The sequence below is a fragment of the Mesoplodon mirus genome (genome assembly GCF_964341445.2).
Source record: "Mesoplodon mirus genome assembly, chromosome: 3".
Classification (NCBI taxonomy): Eukaryota; Metazoa; Chordata; class Mammalia; order Artiodactyla; family Ziphiidae; genus Mesoplodon; species Mesoplodon mirus.
The window spans coordinates 184,021,881-184,045,929 of record NC_138978.1 but is presented as its reverse complement, the minus strand read 5'-3'; the positions used below and the strand labels follow the sequence as shown (position 1 = coordinate 184,045,929).

The following is a 24,049-nucleotide window of genomic DNA, read 5'->3' as shown; positions in this document are numbered from 1 at the left end:
TGCTTTCCTGCCCCAGATTTTACCCACCTCAGAGGAAAAGCTATGTTGTCTATATAAATACCTCTTTTTGTAAAAATAAAGAGTACCTGAGAGATAACGGCTGATGGACAACAGTGATTTACTAAATGTGTGATAAAGAAAACACTGAGTATGCATGATGTAAATGGAAATGGGACTTTGCACTAAAGAAGAGAAAGGGGAATCATAAGGTGGGGAAAGCAGTGAGGGGTGGGATTTCAAAAGTGGGGTTAATATTATCATTTCTTTATGTTGGTAAGTTGGTATGGGAAAAATAAAAGGTGTTCACGCATGCTAATAGTCATTCATTCAACAATATATTGAAGGATGTTATACTTTTTCATGGTCTTGCATTTTATCACTTGGACCTAGGTTTAGCCAATAGTTTACTGTGCTAAAGTTAGGTCTAAGTTGAATAAGAAATTTTTATCCCTCAAAACATGAGTAGTTTGTATGTGTATTTGTATACACACGTATATGTGCAACTGTTACTCATTATTCATGGATTCTGTACTTGCAAATTCACCTATTTGCTAAAATTTATTTGTAACACCAAAATCAATACTTCTGGTGCTTTAGCAGTCATTGGCAGACAGGCACAGAGTGACAGAAATTTGAGTCCCCTGTAGCGCATGTTCTCAGCTGAGCTCTGACAAGGTGATGTCTGTCTTCTTGTTTCAGCTTTCATACTGTAAACATGTGTCTTTTTCGAGGTCCATTCAGTGCTATGTTTTTTTGCATTTTTTTTCTTGTTTTTATCTTCATTGTTTAAAATAGCCTCCTAAGTATCGTGCTGATCTGCTATCTAGTGTTCCCCGGAGCACGAAGGTTGTGATGGGCTTTATAGAGAAAATATGTGCATTAGACAAGCTCCCTTCAGGAATAAGTTATAGTGCTGCTGGCTATGAGTTCAGTGTTAATGAATCAATAATATGTATTAAATAAGGTGTCTTTAAACAGAAACACACATCAAATAAGGATATGTATTAATTAGTTAATGAAAATGTTGTGACCAGAGATTCTCAGGAGCCTAACCTTGTATTTTTCCTGGGAGCGATTTTTCAGTATTTGCTACGTTAGTATTCTTATCAACCTCATAGAACATAGCTATTACAAATAACAAGAATCAACTGTGTTCATTAACTAATAACCTATCTAGTCAAGATAAAAATCTGAAATGGTATATCAGAGTTTAAGCCAAAGGGTGATTCAAAAATTTGTCTAAAATATTTAAAAATTAAAAAAAAAAAGATTGGTCAACTTTCTTCTCTATATGTTCTTAGCTATTTGTTAATTTTTAATTACAGAAAAAAAGTTTGGCTGGAAGCAACCAGTTACACTATAATCTAAAGCACAGATTTATAACATGACTTTAGTATTTCTCAAATTCTAGAAGGTGGAAAATGATTTTTACAAAATCGTATTTGGGGATAAACTATATCCTAATGCGACTTACTACTAGAAGCAGAATCTTAATGTAATCATTTTACATAGAGGGTATGAACCATTTGGGAAAGCAGAAAGTCTAAGTTTTACATTCTGAACAAACACACTGCAGATGCAATGTAGCCTAATTAATTTCCAAAACTTTAGAAATAACGGTAAATATTCTATTATTAACGGAGAAATATATTTAAAGGTGCAAATTGCTCTCATGGAAAAAGGCCAAGTTTACAAAAAATCATTAAACTGAATTCACATATTTTTCTTTAATTAGATTCATGTGTGTTAAGAAATATAGTATACCTTATAATGAAGTATTTGGCACTTTCCTGTTATAAGAAAAGGGAACTATGGTATGTGCAACCAACTCTGCACCTGCTGCCCAGCTTAAGAAATAAGACATCACCAATACCTAAAATAATGTTACCAATTACCAATTACTAAGCACAATCTCCTCTTTACCGACCTACCTACCTACCTACCTACCCCTCAGAAGAAATGATCCCTGTGGATTTGAGGCTTTTCATTTGCATATATGTAAAGGGATTTCTTACGTATCATACTATTGACCCACTTAAAAAATAACTCTTATAATCCACAATGAAAAAAAAAAAGGCTTAACAAGGATGCAAAGCCATATGCTTTAAAACTTATCAAAATTTTAAGCCCTAAATTACCTTATCACACTGCAGAGAGAGAACTAACACATTCAACAGACAAAGAAGATAGACTACTTATTTTATATGTAAAGTTAACCAAAATGAATGTCAAGTTCTTGCTAAGTCAACTAATCATTGTGCTGCCATGAAACTAATAAAAAATTTTTAAAAACTCACTTAGAAATATAACATAAACTTGTAAGAAACCATTATCACCTTCTAAACTTCAAAAATAAAAATATTCTTTGGCTGGCTGATCTTGTTTAATACAAAGCAATTTTTTCAAGCGTATGTACTATTTTGGTACCTTAACTTTGTGAAAAACATGTGAATGGTGAAGTCCTACAAACTAGTGAATTCTAAAGCCTTTCCATGGAGGTGACACGTGTGACTGAGGAAGGGGGCAGTAAGGGAGAACTCTGATGCTAGCTGAGGATCAGTCACTTGGTCAGTGTATCAGCACCGGCACAATGAGCTCCTTTTAAAATAACCTGGGATTTTATCCTTTCTCATAAAACTGATCTACTACCTTGAAGGGAGATAGCTAAATATTTGAAAGACTGAGTAACTTCCTTTTGGATTAGAATGTTCCTTACCTGGCCATGCTCTGTTCTAGCCCCAGGGCTAAACCAATGGCTGCAGAGGAAAGAGAAAAGGAGTTAGCAGGAAACTCACTAAAAGCTCATGCTCTCACGTGATCAGTCTGCATGTGCTGTAAGAAATATACATGCCACCAGCAACAGAGCCTTAAAATATGCCGTATTTTAATGGATATTTCATGTAATCCTAGACTTACACCAATTTTGACAGAAATGTAAGAGGGCTCATAACCCAGTAATTTTCAGTTTAATAAGCAAACTCAGTTAGAATTACATTTCCATTTAATTATGTTAACATAAACTGCTGGGACTGTATTCATTTTATGAATCAATTCTGGTTATAAAATCTACAAATGCTATCATTTACCACAACTTAATTACAGCATCATTACAACAGATGATGACCTTTTGATTGTTGGAGTTTTAAAAAACATTAAAAATACAAGAATATTATATCCTCTGGCTATGTCCCGAGCAACAATCACACAAGGCCCTTGATGTGAATTCTAAAGTATCAGCTGAAGGTACCTTGATCCCATTCCTTCCATGGGATTCTGGATTCTGGCTGAGAACAAATTCAACAACAACACTGGAGATATATAAGTCATGGCACAGTTAAAGCGTTCCATTCTTGCACTGTGCCTCACCCTGCCTGGCCCACCCCATACTGTTCCAGATGCAACTTGGACTTTTAATAGTCTATCTGGTGATACCTTTTCAACAGGAGTTATCATTAGCTATATGCCCAGCCATCTGGCCAGTATTCTGCTTAAAACTAACTGTAAACATCAAGGAAATCCAGAGAGACATTGTGGGAAATAAGCCAGTAAAAGCCCACAATCATAGGGAATGATACTAATATTATTATTTATTTTTTTGCGGTACACGGGCCTCTCACTGTTGTGGCCTCCCCAGTTGTGGAGCACAGGCTCCGGACGCGCAGGCTCGGCGGCCATGGCTCACGGGCCCAGCCACCCCGCGGCACGTGGGATCTTCCCGGACCGGGGCATGAACCCGTGTCCCCTGCATCGGCAGGCGGACTCTCAACCACTGCGCCACCAGGGAAGCCCTAGAGTTTCTATTTTTTATAGAGTTTCTATTTTTTGACTCAGAAGCGTAATTTTATATTAACTTAGTGTGTCCTGTACACATAATGGTCTAAACTTGTGCTCTCTAATATGGTAGCTACTAGTCATCTATGGCTATTTAAATGAATATTAAAAATTAAGTTCCTCAGTTGCATTAGCCACATTTCAAGTGCCCTAGACATACATGGTTAGCAGCTACCATCACCAGCAGTGCAGATACAGAACATTTCCATTACTGTGAAAAGTTCTATCGGACACCACTAGTTTACAGATTATCGCTGAAAATTCAAATTAACTTTGGAAATGGAATATAATCTTCTACACTGAACATCTTCCTTGTGAACCGTAACTGTTTTATTGAAGAGACTTGTAAGTATGAAGAAGTATATAACAGAAAGGGCGGGGGTGTTGAGGGATGGGGAAGGAGAAATGTCTGTTAAACTCCTAACTCAATATTCTATAATAGGGTTTCATGGATCAAGACATGGGAATAAAAATTAAGGTGAGAGGATAGCGTATTAAGAAGAAGCCATATGCTAGGTAAGAACTAGATCTTGGTAGCAACTACAACTGAGGATGCCAAAAGACTAAGGCACATGTGTCAGTGTAGAAGACGCTGACAGGGAGATCCACATGACCTTCAGTACCTAGGATGATATGTGAATTTTGGTATTCTTGGTTCTGTCTCTGCCTGTGGTTCTCAAAGTGTTGTCTTCAAAGTGTATTCTATGCAGCCCTGGGCGGGAGTGAGGACATCCCTGGAATATTGAACTAGTAGTCACTGTATTCCTCACTGCCATGAACTTGCAGGGGGAAAACAAAAAAGCCAGTTTCACTTAAAAATATTCTTGACATAGCAGTAAACATTTTTTTATTAAGTCTCAACTCTGGAGTATACTTAAGAAAATTATTCGTGGTGAAATGGGCAGTACACATAAAGTATTTCAGATGCATAGTGAAGTACAACAGTTGTCTCAAGAAAAGCACTTGTGGGCCTCCCTGGTGGCGCAGTGGTTGAGAGTCCGCCTGCCGATGCAGGGGATACGGGTTCGTGCCCCGGTCTGGGAGGATCCCACATGCCGCGGAGCGGCTGGGCCTGTGAGCCATGGCCGCTGAGCCTGTGCGTCCGGAGCCTGTGCTCCGCAACGGGAGAGGCCACAACAGTGAGAGGCCCGCGTACAGCAAAAAAAAAAAAAAAAAAAAAAAAAAAAGAAAAGCACTTGTGAGATTGTGTGAGATGCAAACAGAACAAAGCCACTGTTTCCATGGAGCACTATTTTTAACTTGAAAGAATGACTAATAAACTACGGTTATCTATACTTGACTATTTGGAAGACATTTTCTTGAAAATGAAACAACTTGAGCCTCTAAAGTTACGGAAAACAACTACTTGTGACTCATGATAAACTTTAAGCTTTCTAGCAAAAACCAGTCAGGCTTTTAGAAAACTTGTAACTGCCACCATGAACTTGACAGTTTCCAAATACTTGAAGTCTGCTGTGGTGATATTAATGCATGTGAATTCTTCCAAATGATCAACATATGATTTACTAAATCATGATGTGCAAGTGATCCATTCAGAATTCAAGACCAATAGATTTTAATGTCATTGAGGAAAAAAAAGCTCACTGATATGTTTTCAGATTATAATTAACCTTTGAGGAAAAAAAAAAACCGAAAAAAACCCTCTGTGTTTTGGTGCAGTATCAAAGAATATCCACAGTGAGTTGAAAAGGCTATTAAAATACTTCTTCCTTTTCCAACTACACATCTGTGTGAGGCTGGATTTTCTTCATATGCTTCAAATTGAAAGCAGAAGCAGCTACGAGAATCTAGCTTCTGTTATGCCAGACATTAAAGTGATTTGCTAAAATGATGACATGTTTTCACTAATTTTTTAGAGGAAAAGGTAGTCATTTTTCAAAAAATATGCTATATGTGTTAACATGTAATGGGCTTACTATATTTCTTAATGGGTATATAAATACCTCATATATTCTTCTTTTTGCTACAAACCAAATCTTCATCTAGTGGCAGCATCAACCTTCTAATGGACAACTAAAACTCAGCTTGGGCACCTTTCTCTCTCATCAGCAAGTCCATAAGCATCTCTTAAATCCACTCACTTCTCAACATCTCTGGCACCACCTGAGTCCAAGATATCAAGTTTTACCTGGAAAGTTGCAACTTTCCTTGTACCTACTAACTTTAATCCATTTATCATACTGCAGGCCTAGAGTGATCATTTCAAAGTTCAATTCTGAATTTGTAGTTAGTCATACCCTTACCCTCAAGAAAACACACAAACAAAAGCAAACCGAAGTCTTAAGTGGCTTTCCACTACTCTTAGGAGAAAGAATCCTAATACATCCTGCAAGGCTCAGCATCATCTGGTCCCTGCCCACATTTCTCCAGTCTCATCACTTTCCTCTCATCTCTTCCCTCACATTGTCACTTGCTTTAACCTTTGTTTAATTCCCTGATTACAGAAAGTGGTATTCTCTCTGCTTGAAATGCTCCTCTTGCCATCCCTTAGTTCCTAGAGATTTCATCTCAAGCTTGTTGTCCTAAAAAGTCTTCTCCATCTCCATGTCTACTTCAAATTCTTTTTAAAATTCTCCTTTAGGGTACTTAGCACAATATACAGTAACGTCTCTTGAGCATTTATAAATAATAATAATCATAAATAATTTATGGGTCAGTATATAATTATACATTTATGGGTGTGCTTACTGATTAAGGTCTATTATCTCTATTAGGTTGTACCATGAGAACAGCGATGATGTCTATCTTATTCACTACTGTATACCTAGTGTCTAACACACAGTAGGTCCTCATAACTATTTTCAGAATGAATGGATAAATGAATGACTTGAGATTCAGGGCAGAGTTTTATTAACCAAAGCCACCCTGTTATTCTGTATGAAAACAGAAGAATAAGAGCACTGAGCTATGTGGTCTTTAAGATTCTTTCGGGTTCTGGATATTCTGTGGAGCAGATGACCAGGATGTAAAGATATTCCTCATTCACTACCTTTTCTATGAAACAAAAAGTCAGTTCTAAAACTATCTCAAGAAGCCCTTCTAAAACTTGGCATTTATTTCATTAAACTACAAGTGTAAATCCAGGAAGTTCAGGTTGGCATGGCTGCTAAATCATGGGTTTTAGAATCAGAAAGATCTGGGTTTGGACACAGGTTCTGGCACTTACTGGCTAGGTGAAGTTGTTGAGACTCTTGGGTTCTTCCTCATCTATAAAATAAAATAAATCCCTCTGCTCTTACAGTATGGGGAGGCTTACACAAGACGGAGAACCCAGCACATAGTGGGTGTTTAAAATAAGTATTAATTTTCTCCCCCATAGTACACAGTGAATAAAGTAATATGTGAGCTTTTATTCTATGAACTTTTGCAATAACTTCCTATTTATTCCTAAATGTCAGTAAAGACACCAATACTCATGGGTAATGTCTATAGGATCCCCCAACAGGTTTAATGTGTTATCAAATATGTAATAAATGCTTAATACATTGGTTTCTTTAATTGACTTTTGGTTGAGTGGAATAGAGTGTGTGACTTTAGAAAAGTCAAGTTCTCTATAAAATGGGGTTATAACACCATCTATGTATGCTTCAGAGAGCTAATAAAACAATGAAGAGAGTTGTGCATATGACAATACTCTGAAAAGTAAAATATACTCTACAATATAAAGCATCATCATCAACATCATCTTGAAATGTTTTATGCCCAGTTTAACAATCTTTCTGTATTTCACATAAGTACTTTGTAAAAATGTTATATATAAGAAAGGACTGTTATTATCCTTACTCTATAATTAAAATTAAGAAATATGTAAGCTCAATGACTTACCCAAGGGAATCACAGTAAATCAGAAGAGGAATTGATCCAGGCTATTTTATTTATCTCAATCTAAAGTTGAAGTTACTTTCACCATAAAGAAATAGATGCTAAATTTCAAAGTGTAAAAGTATTCCCAATGACCTTTCATCCGAGCAAATCTTGCTTTAAGCAAACTTTATATTTACACAAAAGATAAAATAAAGGGTGAATATTTGCTTTATAAAGGAATTCATCATAGGTGTATAAGTAATTACCCATGTGCATTTAAAATAAGTTTTGATCTACATACAATTCCTCAGGTCAATTTCCTAGACTTTCAAATTAAATAAATGCAAAATATAAATATCAATGTAAACATCAATTAATAAATCATATTTGCTCAATTTAAAAACAAGTAGCTCATAAATGATTGGAAAAATGTTGGAAAGGAAAAAATTCTGGACCATTTAAGGTCAATACATAAAGGGAAGTGGAGTGAATAAAAAGTAACCCCATTTGATGCCTTTAATATTTTTATTTTTTTATAAATTTATTTATTTTATTTATTTATTTTTGGCTGCGTTGCTGCGCGCGGGCTTTCTCTAGTTGCAGCGAGCGGGGGCTACACTTCATTGCGGTGTGTGGGCTTCTCATTGCAGTGGCTTCTCTTGTTGTGGAGCACGGGCTTTAGGTGCGCAGGCTTCAGTAGTTGTGGCTTGCGGGCTCTAGAGTGCAGGCTCAGTAGTTGTGGTGCATGGGCTTAGTTGCTCCGCGGCATGTGGGATCTTCCCGGACCAGGGCTAGAACCCATGTCCCCTGCATTGGCAGGCGGATTCTTAACCACTGCACCACCAGGGAAGCCCCAACGTTTTTTAAAACTAGGTAGTCATATTAATTTTATTTTGCAGATTTTAATATTTGTATTTTCAAAAATTCAACAGAATAATTAAATGTGAGTTTCAAAACTTAACATGTTATTTTTACTCAGAAATTAGATACTAATTTCTCAGCTTTAGTTGGATTGAAGTTCTTGTCACATTTTGTGTACCTCTCTATGGTTATTTTAATGAATATTTCATTTATTTGCATGATATTTCCCATTAAAAGAAACCTATCATATATTAACAATTGGACTTTAAGAAGAGAAGTACATGTTCCAAGGAAATAATTATCAGATGGAATATAAAATAATTAGTACAGTGAAAATAATCACATTTTCATAATTATGACACTCTATAAGGCTTCTCAATATCTGTACAGAGCACATGTTAGTCTACCTTTAAAACCAAGACTCCATAATCTAACTTGTGCTCAGCAAAGTTGGCGGGTCACCAAATGTCTAAAAGTAATTTTATTTTATAATTGAAATTATTGTAAAATATTTTCTTTAGAGAAACTCTTCACATTTTAATGACCTACTTCCGCTTTCTCATATACCGCGCTGAAAACTTTCAGTGAGGTGAGTTTTTCCACACTGAGCACCATGCTGGGTATTGCTCTAATGACTCTAAAACCATCCTTTTCCATCCCTCAGCTCAGCAGTTCTGTTTCTTCGATTAGACTTTTCCAAGCTGCCCTACACTAAACTTTACTAACCATGCGACCATAGGAACTGAAAATTCCTAAATGTTATTGCATTAGAACCTGTAAAATATTTCCCCTTATTTATTAAAAATAAAATTCTTGAAACTCTATGAAGTAAAATTATTTTAAGTATTCCTATATCAGATTATTTTTTGTAGTTAATCTTCCAAAGCAAAACAAATATTGACTTAGAGGAATCATTCACTGAAAGTAGTAGTTGTTACCTACTATCCAATTAGAAGTTTCTAAATATTTAGTAATTGAATGACTATTTTAGCCATTCTTACAGTTCTGCATTCTGAGGTAAGTGCAGCAAGGATTTCACAAAACCACAGTTCATCTACGCTTTCCCTATACTGTTGTGCAAGAATCAGGAAGGGGGGGGTGTCTTCTCCTCATCACTAGCCAGTAGTGGAACTTGATAACCTTGACCCCAGAGCCAGTGATTTTGGATGTGTGCATTGTATTGTATATTATGAGAAAATTAAGAACAAGAAAAAGCTTCCATCCTTGGCAAATTCATGGTTCATTAGAGGAATAAGGTATGCATATAATAACTATAGTCTAGAGAATAACGTGACAAATACTATAATCAAGTAGAAATAAGGACCTGAAGGGAGAATATAGAAGGTATCGAGAATTGCTGGTTGAAATTTGGGGGAAAAAAACAAAGATTCCTTAAAGGAGGTTGTAGCAGATACTGTTAATGTCTCCTCAATAGCTGTGCAACTATCTACTTCCAGACTTCCAGTTATGTGAGTACACTAAACAGCTCTCTGTTTAAACCATTATTTGTAGGATATTCCGTTATTTTTTCCTGACCGGAATCTGCACAAGAGTGGTCTTCAACCATTTTTGAGCACATATTGCCTGAAACAGTTATGAAAATGTCCTCCTTTTGCATATTTTTATGTAGACATCTAAAGTTTTCATCATAGTTTAAATATTTGCAAAGGATTCATTTTCTATTAATTTTATATATTGATATTTCAAAGTAAAATAAACTGCACCACTCTTTTGACTATATACACTGGAATCTAAATATCACTGTGCTTTTATATTAGCCATCGATCCATTAAAAAAAGATACCAGGGGCTTCCCTGGTGGCGCAGTGGTTGGGAGTCCGCCTGCCGATGCAGGGGACACGGGTTCATGCCCTGGTCTGGGAAGATCCCACATGCCGCGGAGCGGCTGGGCCCGTGAGCCATGGCCGCTGAGCCTGCGTGTCCGGAGCCTGTGCTTCGCAACGGGAGAGGCCACAACAGTGAGAGGCCCGCGTACCACACACACACACACAAAAAGATACCAGGACAGGCACGTCTTTAAAAGTTGAAAATTTTACATGGCTTATTTTTCTCCTTGAATCCTTTCAATTTACAATTCACTCGTTTACAGAAGTTTATCCTAATGTAATATAATTTTATACTTGAAAGTCTTTTATTAGTTATCCTATTATAGTCTTCTGCAACAAAAATGTGTGTGTATATCTATATAACATATATACATATGTATATAAATACACATATAACATTTCCTTAAGGATCTGTGACTATAAAACTAGAGTAAAAATTATTTTGAAAAGTTTATAAGTTAGTCAATGTTAATAATAATTGTTAGTTGATAACCATTAGTTACTTAAGATCTGAAATACTTTTCATTAGTACTCAACTAAACCAACATAAATACATTTTGATAATACTAAACATAAAAATAAAATTTTATTAGAAAGCTATCATTAACAAGTTTTCCCCCCAAATTAGTTCATATATCCATTGATGAATATTACCATTAGCATCAATTCTACTGTTATTTTTAACAATTTGAGTGCTCAGAAACCTTGTTCACACAAATTGACAAATGGAAATAAAAGGAATTTGGTTAGAACCAACACTTGATTATTGAACTCCTTCAGAGTTTTATGCCAGAAAATATCACACACAATGATTTCAAGATTAAGCGGTATTTTTAATAATCTACCAGATACTGAAAACAAAGAATTAGTAACTACCTAAATCGCATAAAGCTTTGTGACTCAGTCATTTGATTTAATCTGTCAACATCAATATCAGTACAATATGAATGACCCCCTGTTCGGAACCCAAGAGGATTTTACACTACAGGGAAATGTGCCAAGATAAGATCAGAACTGAGAGGGCATCTTTTTTTCTAAAGTGGAAGAAAGGCAATTTTAAGATTCCCACCTGAGGGTAGGGCCCCCGGAGCACCCAGCTCTGAGACTCAAAGGACTGCAAAGAAAGAAGCAGTTCTTAATGGGCACGTGAGCACTCTCTGTGGCTATCCCTCAAGGCTCAGCCCAGAGGGAGCAGGATGTTTGCCTAAAAACGTCCATCTCCCAGTCTTTTCCTGGAAGGCAAAGGTTTGATGGCAAACCTTACAAGCTGCCGCCTGAGGTTCTAGAGTCTGAGGATGCATCTAGGGGCTGGCTGCCATCCTCCTCAGAGTCCAGGGGGCTGGGGGCACTTCCCCAGCCTTCCCACTCCTGCTTGCTGGAACAATAAAACCAGGCTGCTAGCTTGTACACATGTCTGGTGCCCCAGCTTTTGCAGCTGCCACCTGAGGGACAGGCCCTGGATCTCCTGGCTCTGACAGCCAGTGGAGCTTGCATTCACTAGTCTTACAGGACTACAGCAAACAAAGAAGCAGTTTTTAAACAGACACAGGAACAATGTCCCCTCATGACAATACACATAAGCTCAGTGTAGAGGGAGCAGGCAAAACACCCATCTTTATTCTCCCTGGAAGGGTCTTAACTACCTACTTTCCCAGCTGTTACAACTGATCACATAAAAATACTAAGGATCACAAGAAACTACTATAAGCCATTATTTTCCAACAAATCAGATAACCTAGAAGAAATGAATAAATTCCTAGAAACATAAAATTTACCAAAACTGAAATCATGAAGAAACAGAAAATCTAAGAAGACCAATTACTAGGAAGCAGATTGAACCAGTAATCAAAAACTATCCAAAAAGAAAAAAAAAAAGTCAAGGACCACATCACTTCACTGGTGAATTCCATGAAATATTTAAAGAAAAATTAATATCAATCCTTCTCAAAGTCTTCCAAAAAATCAAAGAGGAGGGAACACTTTCAAACTCATTTTACAAGCCCAGCATTATATCCTGATACCAAAGCCAGAGAAGGATTCTACAAGAAAAGAAAATTACAGGCCAATATTCCCGATGAACATAGAAAAATCTTCAACAAAGTATTAGCAAAACAAATTCAACAGGGTCATACACAATGATCAAGTGGGATTTATTCCAGGGATGCAAGGATAGTTCAACAACTGCTAATTAATAAATGTGATACATCAAATTAACCAAATGAAGGATAAAAGTCATATGATCATCTTAATAGATGCATAAAAAGCAAATGATAAAATTCAACATCTTTTCATGATAAAAACTCTCAACAAATAGAAGGAATGAATGTACCTCAACATGGTAAAGGCCATATATTACAAGCCCACAGCTAACATCATAGTCAATGGTAAAAAGCTGAATGCTTTTCCTCTTAGATTAGGAAAAGGATGAGGATGGCTACTACTCTTGCCACTTCTATTCAACAGATATTGGAGGTCCTAGCCAGAGAAATTAGGCAAGAAAAAGAAAGTAAAAACATCCATACTGGAAAGGAAGAAGTAAAATTGTCTCTATTTGCAGATGACCTGATAGTACACATAGAAAATCCTTAAGACTCCACCAAAAAGCTATTAGAACAAATGAACAAGTTCAGTAAAGCTTTAGGACACAAAATCAATATACGTAAGTTGGTTGTGTTTGGATACACTAACAACAAAATATCACCAAGAGAAGTTATGAAACAATCCCATATACAATAGCATCAAAAATAATAAAATATTTAGGAATAAATTTAACCAAAGAGGTGAAACATCTATACACTGAAAACTATAAAACACTGATGGAAGAAGACACAAATAAATGGAAAGAGATTTTGTATTCATGAATAGGAACAATTAATATTGCTAAAATATCTATAGTATGCACAGATATCCATACAATACACAGAGCGAAGGGAATCATAAAAATTCCAATGTCATTTTTCACAGAAATAGAAAACAAACCCTAAAATTTGTATGGAGCCATAAAAAACCCTAAATAGCCAAAGCAACCTTGATAAAGAAGAGCAAACCTGGAGCTATCACACTTCCTGATTTCAAACTATCTTCAAAAAATACACACTAAATATATATATATTATAGAAATCAAAAAAGTATGGTATTGGTTAAAAACAGACACATAGATCAATGGAACAAAATAGAGAGCCCAGAAATAAACCCATGCATATATGGTCAATTAATATACACACACACAATGGAGTATTATTCAGCCTTAAAAGGAAGGAAATCCTGCCATTTGTGACAACATGGATGAACCTGGAGGGCATTATGCTAGGTGAAATAAGCCAGACAGAAAAAGATAAATAGTGCTGATATCATTTATATGTGGAATCTTAAAAAAAAAAAAAGGTTGAACTTCTAGAAACAGTAGAATTGTGGTTGACAGGGGCTGAGGTGGGGAGTCGGGTGGAGGAGCTAGGGAGAGGCTGATAAAAGGGCACAAACTTTCAGTTATAAGACGAATAAAGCCTGAGGATCTAATGCACATTAATGACAACTGTAATTAACAATATTGTACTGTATGCTTGAAAGTTAAGAGAGTAAATCTTAAATGTTCTCACCGAAAAAAAAAAGTAAATATGTGAGCTGATGAATGTGTTAATTCGATGGTGGGAATCCTTTTACAATGTGTGTATGTGTATGTATATAAATATACATAAAATTATCATGTTGCACACTTTAAATATTCTACAAGTTTTTATTTGTCAATTATATCTCAATAAAGCTGAAGGGGGAAAAAAAAAAAGAAATGAGTTGCAAAAACTGTGCAGCACCCTAGAAGGGCATCTGAGGTAATGAACATATCAGCTGTGATCTTACATATAAATAACAAGAAAGGTCCTCCAAGAAAGCAGAAAAGGACTGCTTGCCAAATTGGACGTATATTAAGTGCTTCCTTTACTGAATAGGAGCTTTTGTTGAAATAGCCTGCATTCTCTACAATTCTATATTTTATATGTAGTCACCTTTAATTTATGCTACATACAATATACTACAAGGAGCCATAGCCAGATCTGATTAAAGCTTCATGTCACTCAGAGGTCCCAGATGAGATTTTGAGACAGATGATGTAACTGGATGAGACTTTGAAGTGGTCTTCTTTGGGAAAGGCAGGAAAGGTATTTCACACAGTATGTATGTATGGAGTGAAGAGTGTGTATGAATGTTGAAAAGTCAGTGAGCTGAGTACGACAAATTTTGTTAGCAGCTACTCAATGGATAGTATCCTCTTCTTATCCTTATTTTGTTAGGGGCCACTATGTGCCAGACTCAAGTAACCTATCATGACTGATCTAAACCTTTGTTAGACACCTACATTCCTAAACTCGCTTGCAACTATGGGTGACCAAGTAACCCAGTTCTGGTCAATGAGAATTAAGGGAAGGTGGGTGAGTTATTTTTGAAAATAATTTTGTTTCTTGAGGAAAGCTGCTTGTACTGTCCTTCCCTCGTCTTCCTGCCTTGAATGCAGACATGATATGTAGAACCATATGTGCCATCTTGAGACTTTGAGGCAGTAAATCTGAAGACATATAAGAAAAAAAGACCAGGAAGATGCTATGTGTTGAAATGTGTCCCCCCCCACCCAAAGATATGTTGGAGTCCTAACCCCTAGTACTGTAAAATGTGACCTTATTTTGAAATAGGATCTTTACAGAGGTAATCAAGTTAAAATGAGGTCACTAGGGTGGGCCCTAATTCAATTTGACCTTATAAAATGTTATTATATATCTGTATCTGTGTCATTATAAAAAGCAGAAAGTTGGACACAGATACAGACACAGGGCAAAGGCAATGGGAAGATGAAGGCAGAGCCCGGGGTGATGCAGCAGAAGTCAAGGAACAGCAAAGGTTGCCAGCAAACCACAAGTGAGGAGGGGGGCAAAGAACAGATTCTCCCTCAGGGTCCTCGGAAGGAACCAACCCTGCTGATACCCTGATCTTGGACTTCCAGGCTTCAGAAATGTGAGACAGCCAAAGCACTCTTAAGGAAGAAGAGCAAAGCTTGGAGGTGTCATGCTCCCTGATGTCAAACTATACTACAAAGCTATAGTAATCAAAACAGTACAGTACTGGCAGAAAAAAAGATACACAGACCAAGGGAACAGAATAGAGAGCCCAGAAACAAACCCACACTTTATGGGCGATTAATCTACGACAAAGGAGGCAAAAACATACAATGGGGAAAAGACAGCTTCTTCAAGAAATGAAACTAATATAATATTGTATGCTACCTATACTCCAATAAAAAGTATTTTAAGAATATAGAAAATTAAAGGGAGAGCGCAAGAATGCAAGAGGAATTTTATTCTGCAATGAAATAAAAGAAAAAGTATGGAAAAAGAAAAGAGCTATGAGACAATACATTTGTTGTTTAAGTCACCCAGTTTGTGATACTTTGTTACTGTAGCTCTAGGACACGAAAACAGGTGATGAAGCAGAAAAAGAGAAATAGTCTGGCCCTTGATAATATCGTTAAGCTTAGTAGCAAGCCCTAGAGCCACCTTCCTTCTAACTTCTCGTGTAAGAAAAGAAAAACCAAACCTTTTGGTCTGAGCTAGCATTAGTTTCATACTCTGTTACTTACACCTAGTACATCCTGAAAAATATAATGGATGACTTTCCAATCAGTCTTGAATAATAAATAGGGTTTTGACAGATATGGATAGGAGGAGATGAATGAGCAAAGTCACTGGCTAAAGGGGCCAGTGCAGCAGAGGTTCTATTCAGGGCACAGAGGTAGACAGCTGGACCACTGGTGTTAGGAGGAAGAGATAACGGATAACAAAGTGGAAACGTAACTGGAGGCAGATTGTGGAAGGTGTTTAACGATATGCTAAGGTTTGTCCGCTGTCATGAGGCAATCAATACTGGAAGTTTTAATAGGAAAATAAAAGGATCAGAACTGAACTTGAATAGTAGAAGTAAGTAGTATGTACTGAAATAGTGAGAGAGCAGAGACAGAAAGATCCATATAAAAGATAACAGAGCTGTAATTAAAATAATGGAGGAGGATGTGGAAAAGAGGAGGTCAGAATGAGATACTAAAAAAAGTGGACTAGTAGCGTGTAGGGCCCGAGGTAGTAAAATGACCCTTTTAGTCCCGAGTGTTGAGAGAATTGTAATCAAACACATTGGGATGACTTGGGAAACTCTAAGAACAGTGGCATCCAAGTTCCATCCCCAGAAACTCTTATTTATGGGGAGATGGGTGTGGAAGGGTTGTTGGGATATTACAATGAGGGTCATACCGGCTAATTTCAGAAGCAATACTCAACTGACATTCTTGCATTTGTCCTATTTTTTTTTTTTTTTTTTTTTTTTTATTTTTTGCTGTACGCGGGCCTCTCACTGTTGTGGCCTCTCCCGTTGCGGAGCACAGGCTCCGGACGCACAGGCTCAGCGGCCATGGCTCACGGGCCCAGCTGCTCCGCGGCATATGGGATCCTCCCAGACCGGGGCACGAACCCGCATCCCCTGCATCGGCAGGCGGACTCTCAACCACTGCGCCACCAGGGAGGCCCGATTTGTCCTATTTTAAATACAAACTTTTATGTCTTCACTCACTCAACAATTGGCACTGGATTACGATGGTGATAGAGATTGTTTGCCCTCAGAGCATTTACAATCTTTACCAAATGTGAGTTTTGGCTTAAATATAGCTCTAAATCTACTTTCTTGATATTTGTTTTCTATCAGAACAGAAAATCGAGATGAAAACATACAAATCTTCTGGTGGTCCTTATGAGATAAAAAATGCTTTATCCATTTTTTATTTTCTGTTTGAGGGAAAAAGGGAGAAGGTCTTTTATGGGATAATGAAACAATGAGTAAGATAAGCTATTAAGAGGGAAGATTGTGATATCATAAGCTATAAAAGTAAATATATAAAAATAATCTATATAGATAATATTTTATATCATATAAATTATACTCATATTAATATTTATAAATTAAGCTACATCTGAACAATAATTTCTGCTTTATATTTGATAAAAAGTAGATTTAAAAAATAGGACCTAATGGGTCCTAATATAATTGTTTTCCAGAAAAAATTCATTCAATAATTAATTCATATCGTTCCATACTTTAATGGTCTTTCTCAAGTTCAACCAGCTTTGTAGGAGACACATGGTATTGAGCCAAAATACACAACTTATTTCAGGTTTTCCAACAAAGATGTATTTAGAAATAGAATTAGCACCTAGAAATTCACCCCATAACTCACCAAGCCACAGCTTTACTTTTTTGGAGTTATCTAGTAAATTAGTCTCTTCCTTTTGTTGCTAAATGCAAATACTTTCTGGTCCCATCACAGCTCATGCTGGACAGGAGCAGAGGGTAGAGAATTAATGAGGAAAAGACTCACTGTTCATTTCAGTACCTTAGAAAGGATTGTAGAAGGAAGGAAGTGAGGATGGATGAGTCGAAGGAGAGCTTGATGCTACTTAATGTAATGAAAATTTAAACGCTTTGAGATAATCTTATATATGACTTTCAGTAACACGTGAATTTCAAATTCTATTGCAAGTAAAATAAAAGAATGATTACTTAAAAACTTTTCTTTAAATTTCTGTCATGGGTTTCATTTAAATTGTTCTTGGACTACTGTCCTTGGTATATGATGTTTACTCTTTTATAAGACAGATTTAAATTGAACCACCTTTACTAGCAATAGCTACCAATTTCCCAAAAGAAAGATACAGAATAGCCCAACAAGATTATACAAATACCATGCATACTCACTCATGGTGATGAGAATCTGGGGAAAAGTGAACCATTCTCTTGTTACTGACTGGGCCAGGAGTGGTCACCTGAAAGGAGATTTAAAACCAAAAACAGGTCACAGTTGAGTGTGTAAAAAGGCAGTGAATAATAGGGATGTTTTCATTTGAGGACATCCACTCTGAAATGGAGAATATAACGATTCTCAAAATCTAAGACACAACTGCATGGACCAAAAGATACCTTAATTCCTGGTAACAATGTGCTATTTGTTTTAGTCTAGCGTAGTTCCTCGGCTAGAATTTTAAGACTATTTAAAAAGTACCTTCATAACAGAAAAAAAAAATCTTTCTTAAGAACTAGACCACTGACTCTCATTTCCAAATACTGTACAACTGCAAATATATTTAACTGTATATAAAAAAAAGGTTTACTTAATTAGATTAGTGTTGAGAAGATGATATTTCCTAGGACCAACATGTTTGTAGTTAACTCCTAAATGTAAATAACATGTATTATAATGCACACATTTTAAATGCATACAAATTAGGAGTTTGGGATTAAACTATACTCACTACTATATATAAAATAGATAAGCAACAAGGACCTGCTGTATAGCACAGGGAACTATATTCATTATCTTGTAATAACCTAGAATGAAAAAGAATCTGAAAAAGAATATATACATATATATATGTTTAACTGAATCACTTTGCTGTATATCTGAAACTAACACAACATTGTAAATCAACTGTACTTCAAAAAAATGCATACAAAGACTTAAGTCAAGGAAGTATTGAGTAGTCCTTTTTATAGTTTTCCCATAAAGTTAGGAATTATTTGTGTATTTACATAGAACAAAATGTAATTTCACTTGAGAAAAAAATTTATTCCTTTATTTCTAAATCAAATTAAAAAGCTGAGAAAGAATTCAAGGTTCAACTTTTTTGATATTGCAAGCTATTCCCATTTTTAAAGAAAATGTCACAACTTTCCTATCCTATAGAGGGTTCTCAACGGGAACATAAACGCAGCATGAATCCACCATCACAACTGATGAGACATAAACTGACAGCAAAAGGCTTTACATTATGCTCTGCTGTATTAAAAAAAAAAATCCCTCTGTAATTATAGAAGTGCCACTTAACGTAGAATCCAAAAAGGCATGATGAGGCAACAAATGCCCCTCAGAAGAAATGAACATTTTCAAAAATGTTATTTTGTCTTGTATCAATTGGGTAACATGGATGCCAGCACACACTGAAACTCTAAGAAATGCAAATATTGCAAATGTGCACAGATGATGACATTAATAACCCGATGGATTGAGCACCACAGGTAAACATGTGGCTCAACTCCAGGACTACATCCTGCATTCATCTCAAAATGAGGTTTTCATGCTATTCCGGTGGGTAACCCTGGAATATAGTAATCCATTTTCTACACAGTGGCTATGAGAAAAGCCGACTGCGCCTATGTCATGCTTTGTTAGAGGTTCATGATCACATTATCTCATGGTGGACCTGACACTTTTATTCAGTTTACAGTATGTTCTATGTACAGGCAACTTATTTCCTTTGCCAGGGCTGCTGACAACCTTTTCCACACTATATTAATCTTGTTTACTGACTTTATCTTGGTACAAATATCAGAAAACTGAACTTTTTATCTCAGAGAAAGAATAAACAAAGTGTTGACAGAAGCAGAAGCTATTTTCAGGGCTAAAATTGCTTGTTTGCCTGCAGCTATACTTATGGAAAAATGTTTAAGTCTTGCTCTGGCTTGAAATACGTAATCTGAAATTTAATAAATGAAGAAATTTCACATATACCCATGTGATAAATTGCCTGATGAAAACAATGCAACTGAATACAACAAAACAGAATTTATAACTAATTTATACCACAATACAAATGTAAGCTTTCAATCTAGTCAGAAATAATCATACTATGTATTTCTCAGAAATCACATATAGAAACCATAAGCTCAATTCAATTGCTGTAAATCACTCACAAAAGATTTACAATATCAAATGTAGATATTTAAATGACTACATATTTACCTAGTACATGGCCCTTTTTTTAAAAAAAAGAGGTGAATATCCTTGACTGTTATTTCAAGTCAATTTTGGTTTTACTTTTAAAGATATGCAAAGAGGCATAATTTCGAATTTTTTTAATGAAATAAAGAAACACTGAGATCCATCCATGATGATCTTCTTAGGGTCAATGACACTGGCCTGCCTCAGGAGTAAACTATTCTAACAACAGGAATGTTTTGCTACTTTAGTGACTAGACATGCTTACCAGAAATCTGAGGGTAAGATCTTAGTATAGAATTCAGCTTATGGAAATCAGGGCTATACTGGAGTTTCAGTGTTTTTTAAACTTGAAAACATGTATTTAATATGATTGATTATTAGTAGATACTTCAAAGAATTATAAAATGTCAAGAAACATTCTTACAGAATTCTTCCTAAAAATTTATAATTCAGGGTTAATCTTTCTAAAAATAAAATGAAGCAACTTAAAACATAAGGTCAAAGTATTAATTTCTAGTAAATGATTAAGTATGGTGATTATTTTATTCTCCAAAAAATATGCCTTCCAGGTATTACAGAAATGTCTTAGAAAGAAATCACAAATTAAAAAAAAATCATAACTCTTTAAATATCCCATAAGATATTCATGTTGTAAAAGTTATTTGTTAGAAAAAGTAGATTTTATTTCAAAAGGTCAGATAGGAAACAGGTATTCTGTTCTTCATGGGAAATAGTATCTCCACAATCCAATTCTTGTTATTTGTTAAAACTCTGGAAACAGTCTTTTATATAATTAGCCAATATTTACTGATAAGAATCTTAAACACCACACTATATGCCCTGAATTTTTATGATTCATTTGTTAAATATTACTACGTCAATAGTGACTACAATCCTAAATAAAGTAGGCATATTTCTTTTCAGTATCTATGTTTATTATGCAAATTGTTAAATTAAAAAAATAAACTCAAAGTTAGATAGGAATGAATGGTCTCTGGATAGCATAGCATTTATGTCAACTTCTGGCCTTACTAGATTGTGAAATAAACTATAATGCTAAAAGATCACATGGATCTCAGTTTTTACTATTGTTATTTACAATCAAGTTATCAACCTTAGAAAATCAGAAATGTAGTAGTTACCAGACGAAAACTTAATAACAGCTGTACAAGTACCACTATCAAAATTCATAAGGTCAATAAGTACCAATATAAGGGAAATTTAGCCAAATGATTTCAATGACAAAATATCTTTAGCAGTTTTATTAGATACATTAAAAGAAATTTCCTAGTTTTTCTATCACTGATTTATCAACACTGATTTTGTGACTTTCCTTCAAAGATAGACAGAACAGTTGGTTTTATACCTCATTTTCACTTTGTTATTATTACCAAACCCACTGCATCTCATCCCATTCTTCTATAATTAGATGGTTGAATGAACTACTTCCCATATCAGGTAAACTTATCTGAGACACAACGGTCTTATGAGATTAATAATGAGTTTGTTCAACATGAATGATATCCTACTTATGTGCTCAATGAATAAGATCCCTTCTATAAATCCAGGAGATGTTATGTCTCCATAGAAGCACAAGAAACCATCATCCTTTCTTCTCTGCCTCTAGTAGAGCCATTGTCCTCCAACTTTTCTCTCACTTACAATTATATTTTGCTTTCCAAATGCTATTCTGCTTCAGTGCCTACACTGACAAACACTTAGGGTGGCAGGCTGCCATTCAAAAGAAGGCCTTTCAGTTTTGTGAGAACTGGTCAATCAAATCCGCCCGGCCTCCAGGCTACAGCAGGACATTGTCTGAGCCTCCCTGCCAGTTTGTCAAGACCCAGAAGCTTCCTGCTTCTCTAAGGACCATTATTAATTTGACTCAACTTCTCTGAAGAAAGAAACAAGCCTTTAAAGTTTAGCAGGCTCTGCATGAAGGCCCCCCCGGTACATTCAATAAATGTGTCAGTCAAATATATGTGACAGATATTAAGGAAAACAACTCAACAGCAAGAGGCTTAAAAACAGGACTTTAAACCCTGTGGGTAAGAAGTAAGGAAAGGAAAGCAAAGAGGTGGAAGGAAACTTACTATAGTTGCTAGTCTATACATTACCTTCATTTAAAAACAAGCCCAAGAAAATCATATTCTAAATGTTTTGCAATAGTTGATTGTTGAATAGTTGAATGTGTATAATGTCTATCTTTTAATCACATACAGAAGAATGAAGAAAGATTCTCCAAAAGTATTTCAAATGAGGGCACCTGAGTTTACATAAGTGCTCTAAAAACTTGGTACAAGATAGTTGGGAGAATGAATAAAATATTTCATTGTGTCACCTATTCTCATATATAATATTACAGAATGGTCACGATCCACAAAAGGCACAATTTATTTGGGGATGGAAAGCATTCAAGAAAATAACATTACTTCTAAAACAACATACAAAAAAGTAGAAATTACTTTTCATGCTTTTCAACATGTCGATTTTCTCATTCCAGAGCCATCCATAGCTCCACACTGAAAACAAAATTAAAACTAATGAGAAATGCATTTGAAGCCCTCTCTAATCTCATCCCTGCTTTCCACTGTGATCCTTCTCTCCAGCTCCTGATGCAGTTGATTGTTCCTTGTTCTAAACCCCAAACTGCTCTGCTTGATACAATTCAACAAATATTTACTAGTTACCTATTGTGTATATAAAATTTTGCTTAAATTTACTATATAATGAGTGGTATATGGTTCCCATTCAGTTGGGTGACTTTAGTTATATAGTTACATTTATTGTTACATTGATTTAGTTATATTGTTACCAATATTAATAATCTTTTTTATATAATGATAAAGTTCTGTGTTAAGGGACCCCTCTAATTCCAAGGTGTTTTTTTTTGTTTGTTTGTTTTGTTTTTTTTTAAGAAAGAAAGATCAGTAAATAATTCATGTGTTAATCCATATTTTACCTTCATTTGTCTAGAAGGCTATTAAAGTAAATGTGAAATTATACAGGTGCCTATGAAGAATCCTCTTCACTGGCTATAAAAAACTAAAAAATAATAGGTGCATGCAGAATGCCTGATGTGTGCCAGGTAAGGTGTTGGATCTGAGGGAGAAGTCAGTGTAAGTCCTTACCTATGAGGAGTTATAGCTTTGGACAATGTCCTCCTGGAAGGAATATTCAGGAAGGAAGATGATCCATTTCTGAGGACAACTGAATTACCTGAGGTTTCAAAAGTTGTTGTACTAAATTAATAAATTTGTACACTAGACCTTGGTTTTCTAACTAAGGAAATGCCTCAGAGTTTGGGATTTTATAAAATCTAATAACATTACAGAAAGATGTACTAGGTTCTCATCATTATTCATATCTTTAAGTATACCAATATTCATAAACAATCTTGCTCTTATCAGCAGAGCTCACCCAGTTAAGATTTTAGGGGAAAAACCCTCTTTTTAGGATCTATGCAGCATCTACTATTCGTAGCCTTCATGTTACCTAAATTATATTGTAGTAGATGTAACACAGTGAGTGAATCTGATGACTTTTACCTGGGTGTCAAGGTTAAAGGTTCCACATTGTTCCACAAGGTTCCACATTGTTTACTATGCAATTTTTAACCCTTCTTGGAAGGATGTAAGCATGAACAACCCAACAATAAAAGTGTGATAATGACTACCCATGACACATCAAGAATTAATACAATTTGTAGAAATATTTTTGTGATTAATGATGACACTCCTATTCTTTATCAGTCTTTCCTGTTTATAAGGTAAGTTTTCACAGGCAAGATGGCTAAAGTGAATAGACATCATTATCCTCAAACACTAGATGAAGAAACTAAAAACACCCACTGAGGTGGGGGCACATAACACCCATAACACCAA

At 35.6% G+C, this 24,049-nt stretch overlaps 1 protein-coding gene across 6 annotated transcripts in view; it reads right to left on the bottom strand.

The window, feature by feature from the left end:
- The window catches only part of GPATCH2 (G-patch domain containing 2), a 168,119-nt gene that overhangs the window by 50,939 nt on the left and 93,131 nt on the right, over positions 1-24,049 (bottom strand). For all 6 annotated transcript variants that reach the window (XR_014293526.1, XM_082615482.1, XM_082615485.1 and 3 more), the window contains exons 6-7: positions 18,146-18,213; positions 2,717-2,756 (exon numbers count right to left, since the gene is read on the bottom strand). Coding sequence is in view for 5 of the 6 variants with exons in the window: in XM_082615482.1 (XP_082471608.1) it covers positions 2,717-2,756; positions 18,146-18,213 (108 nt within the window). In the remaining variant the exon portion in view is untranslated. The remainder of the gene's footprint in view (positions 1-2,716; positions 2,757-18,145; positions 18,214-24,049) is intronic.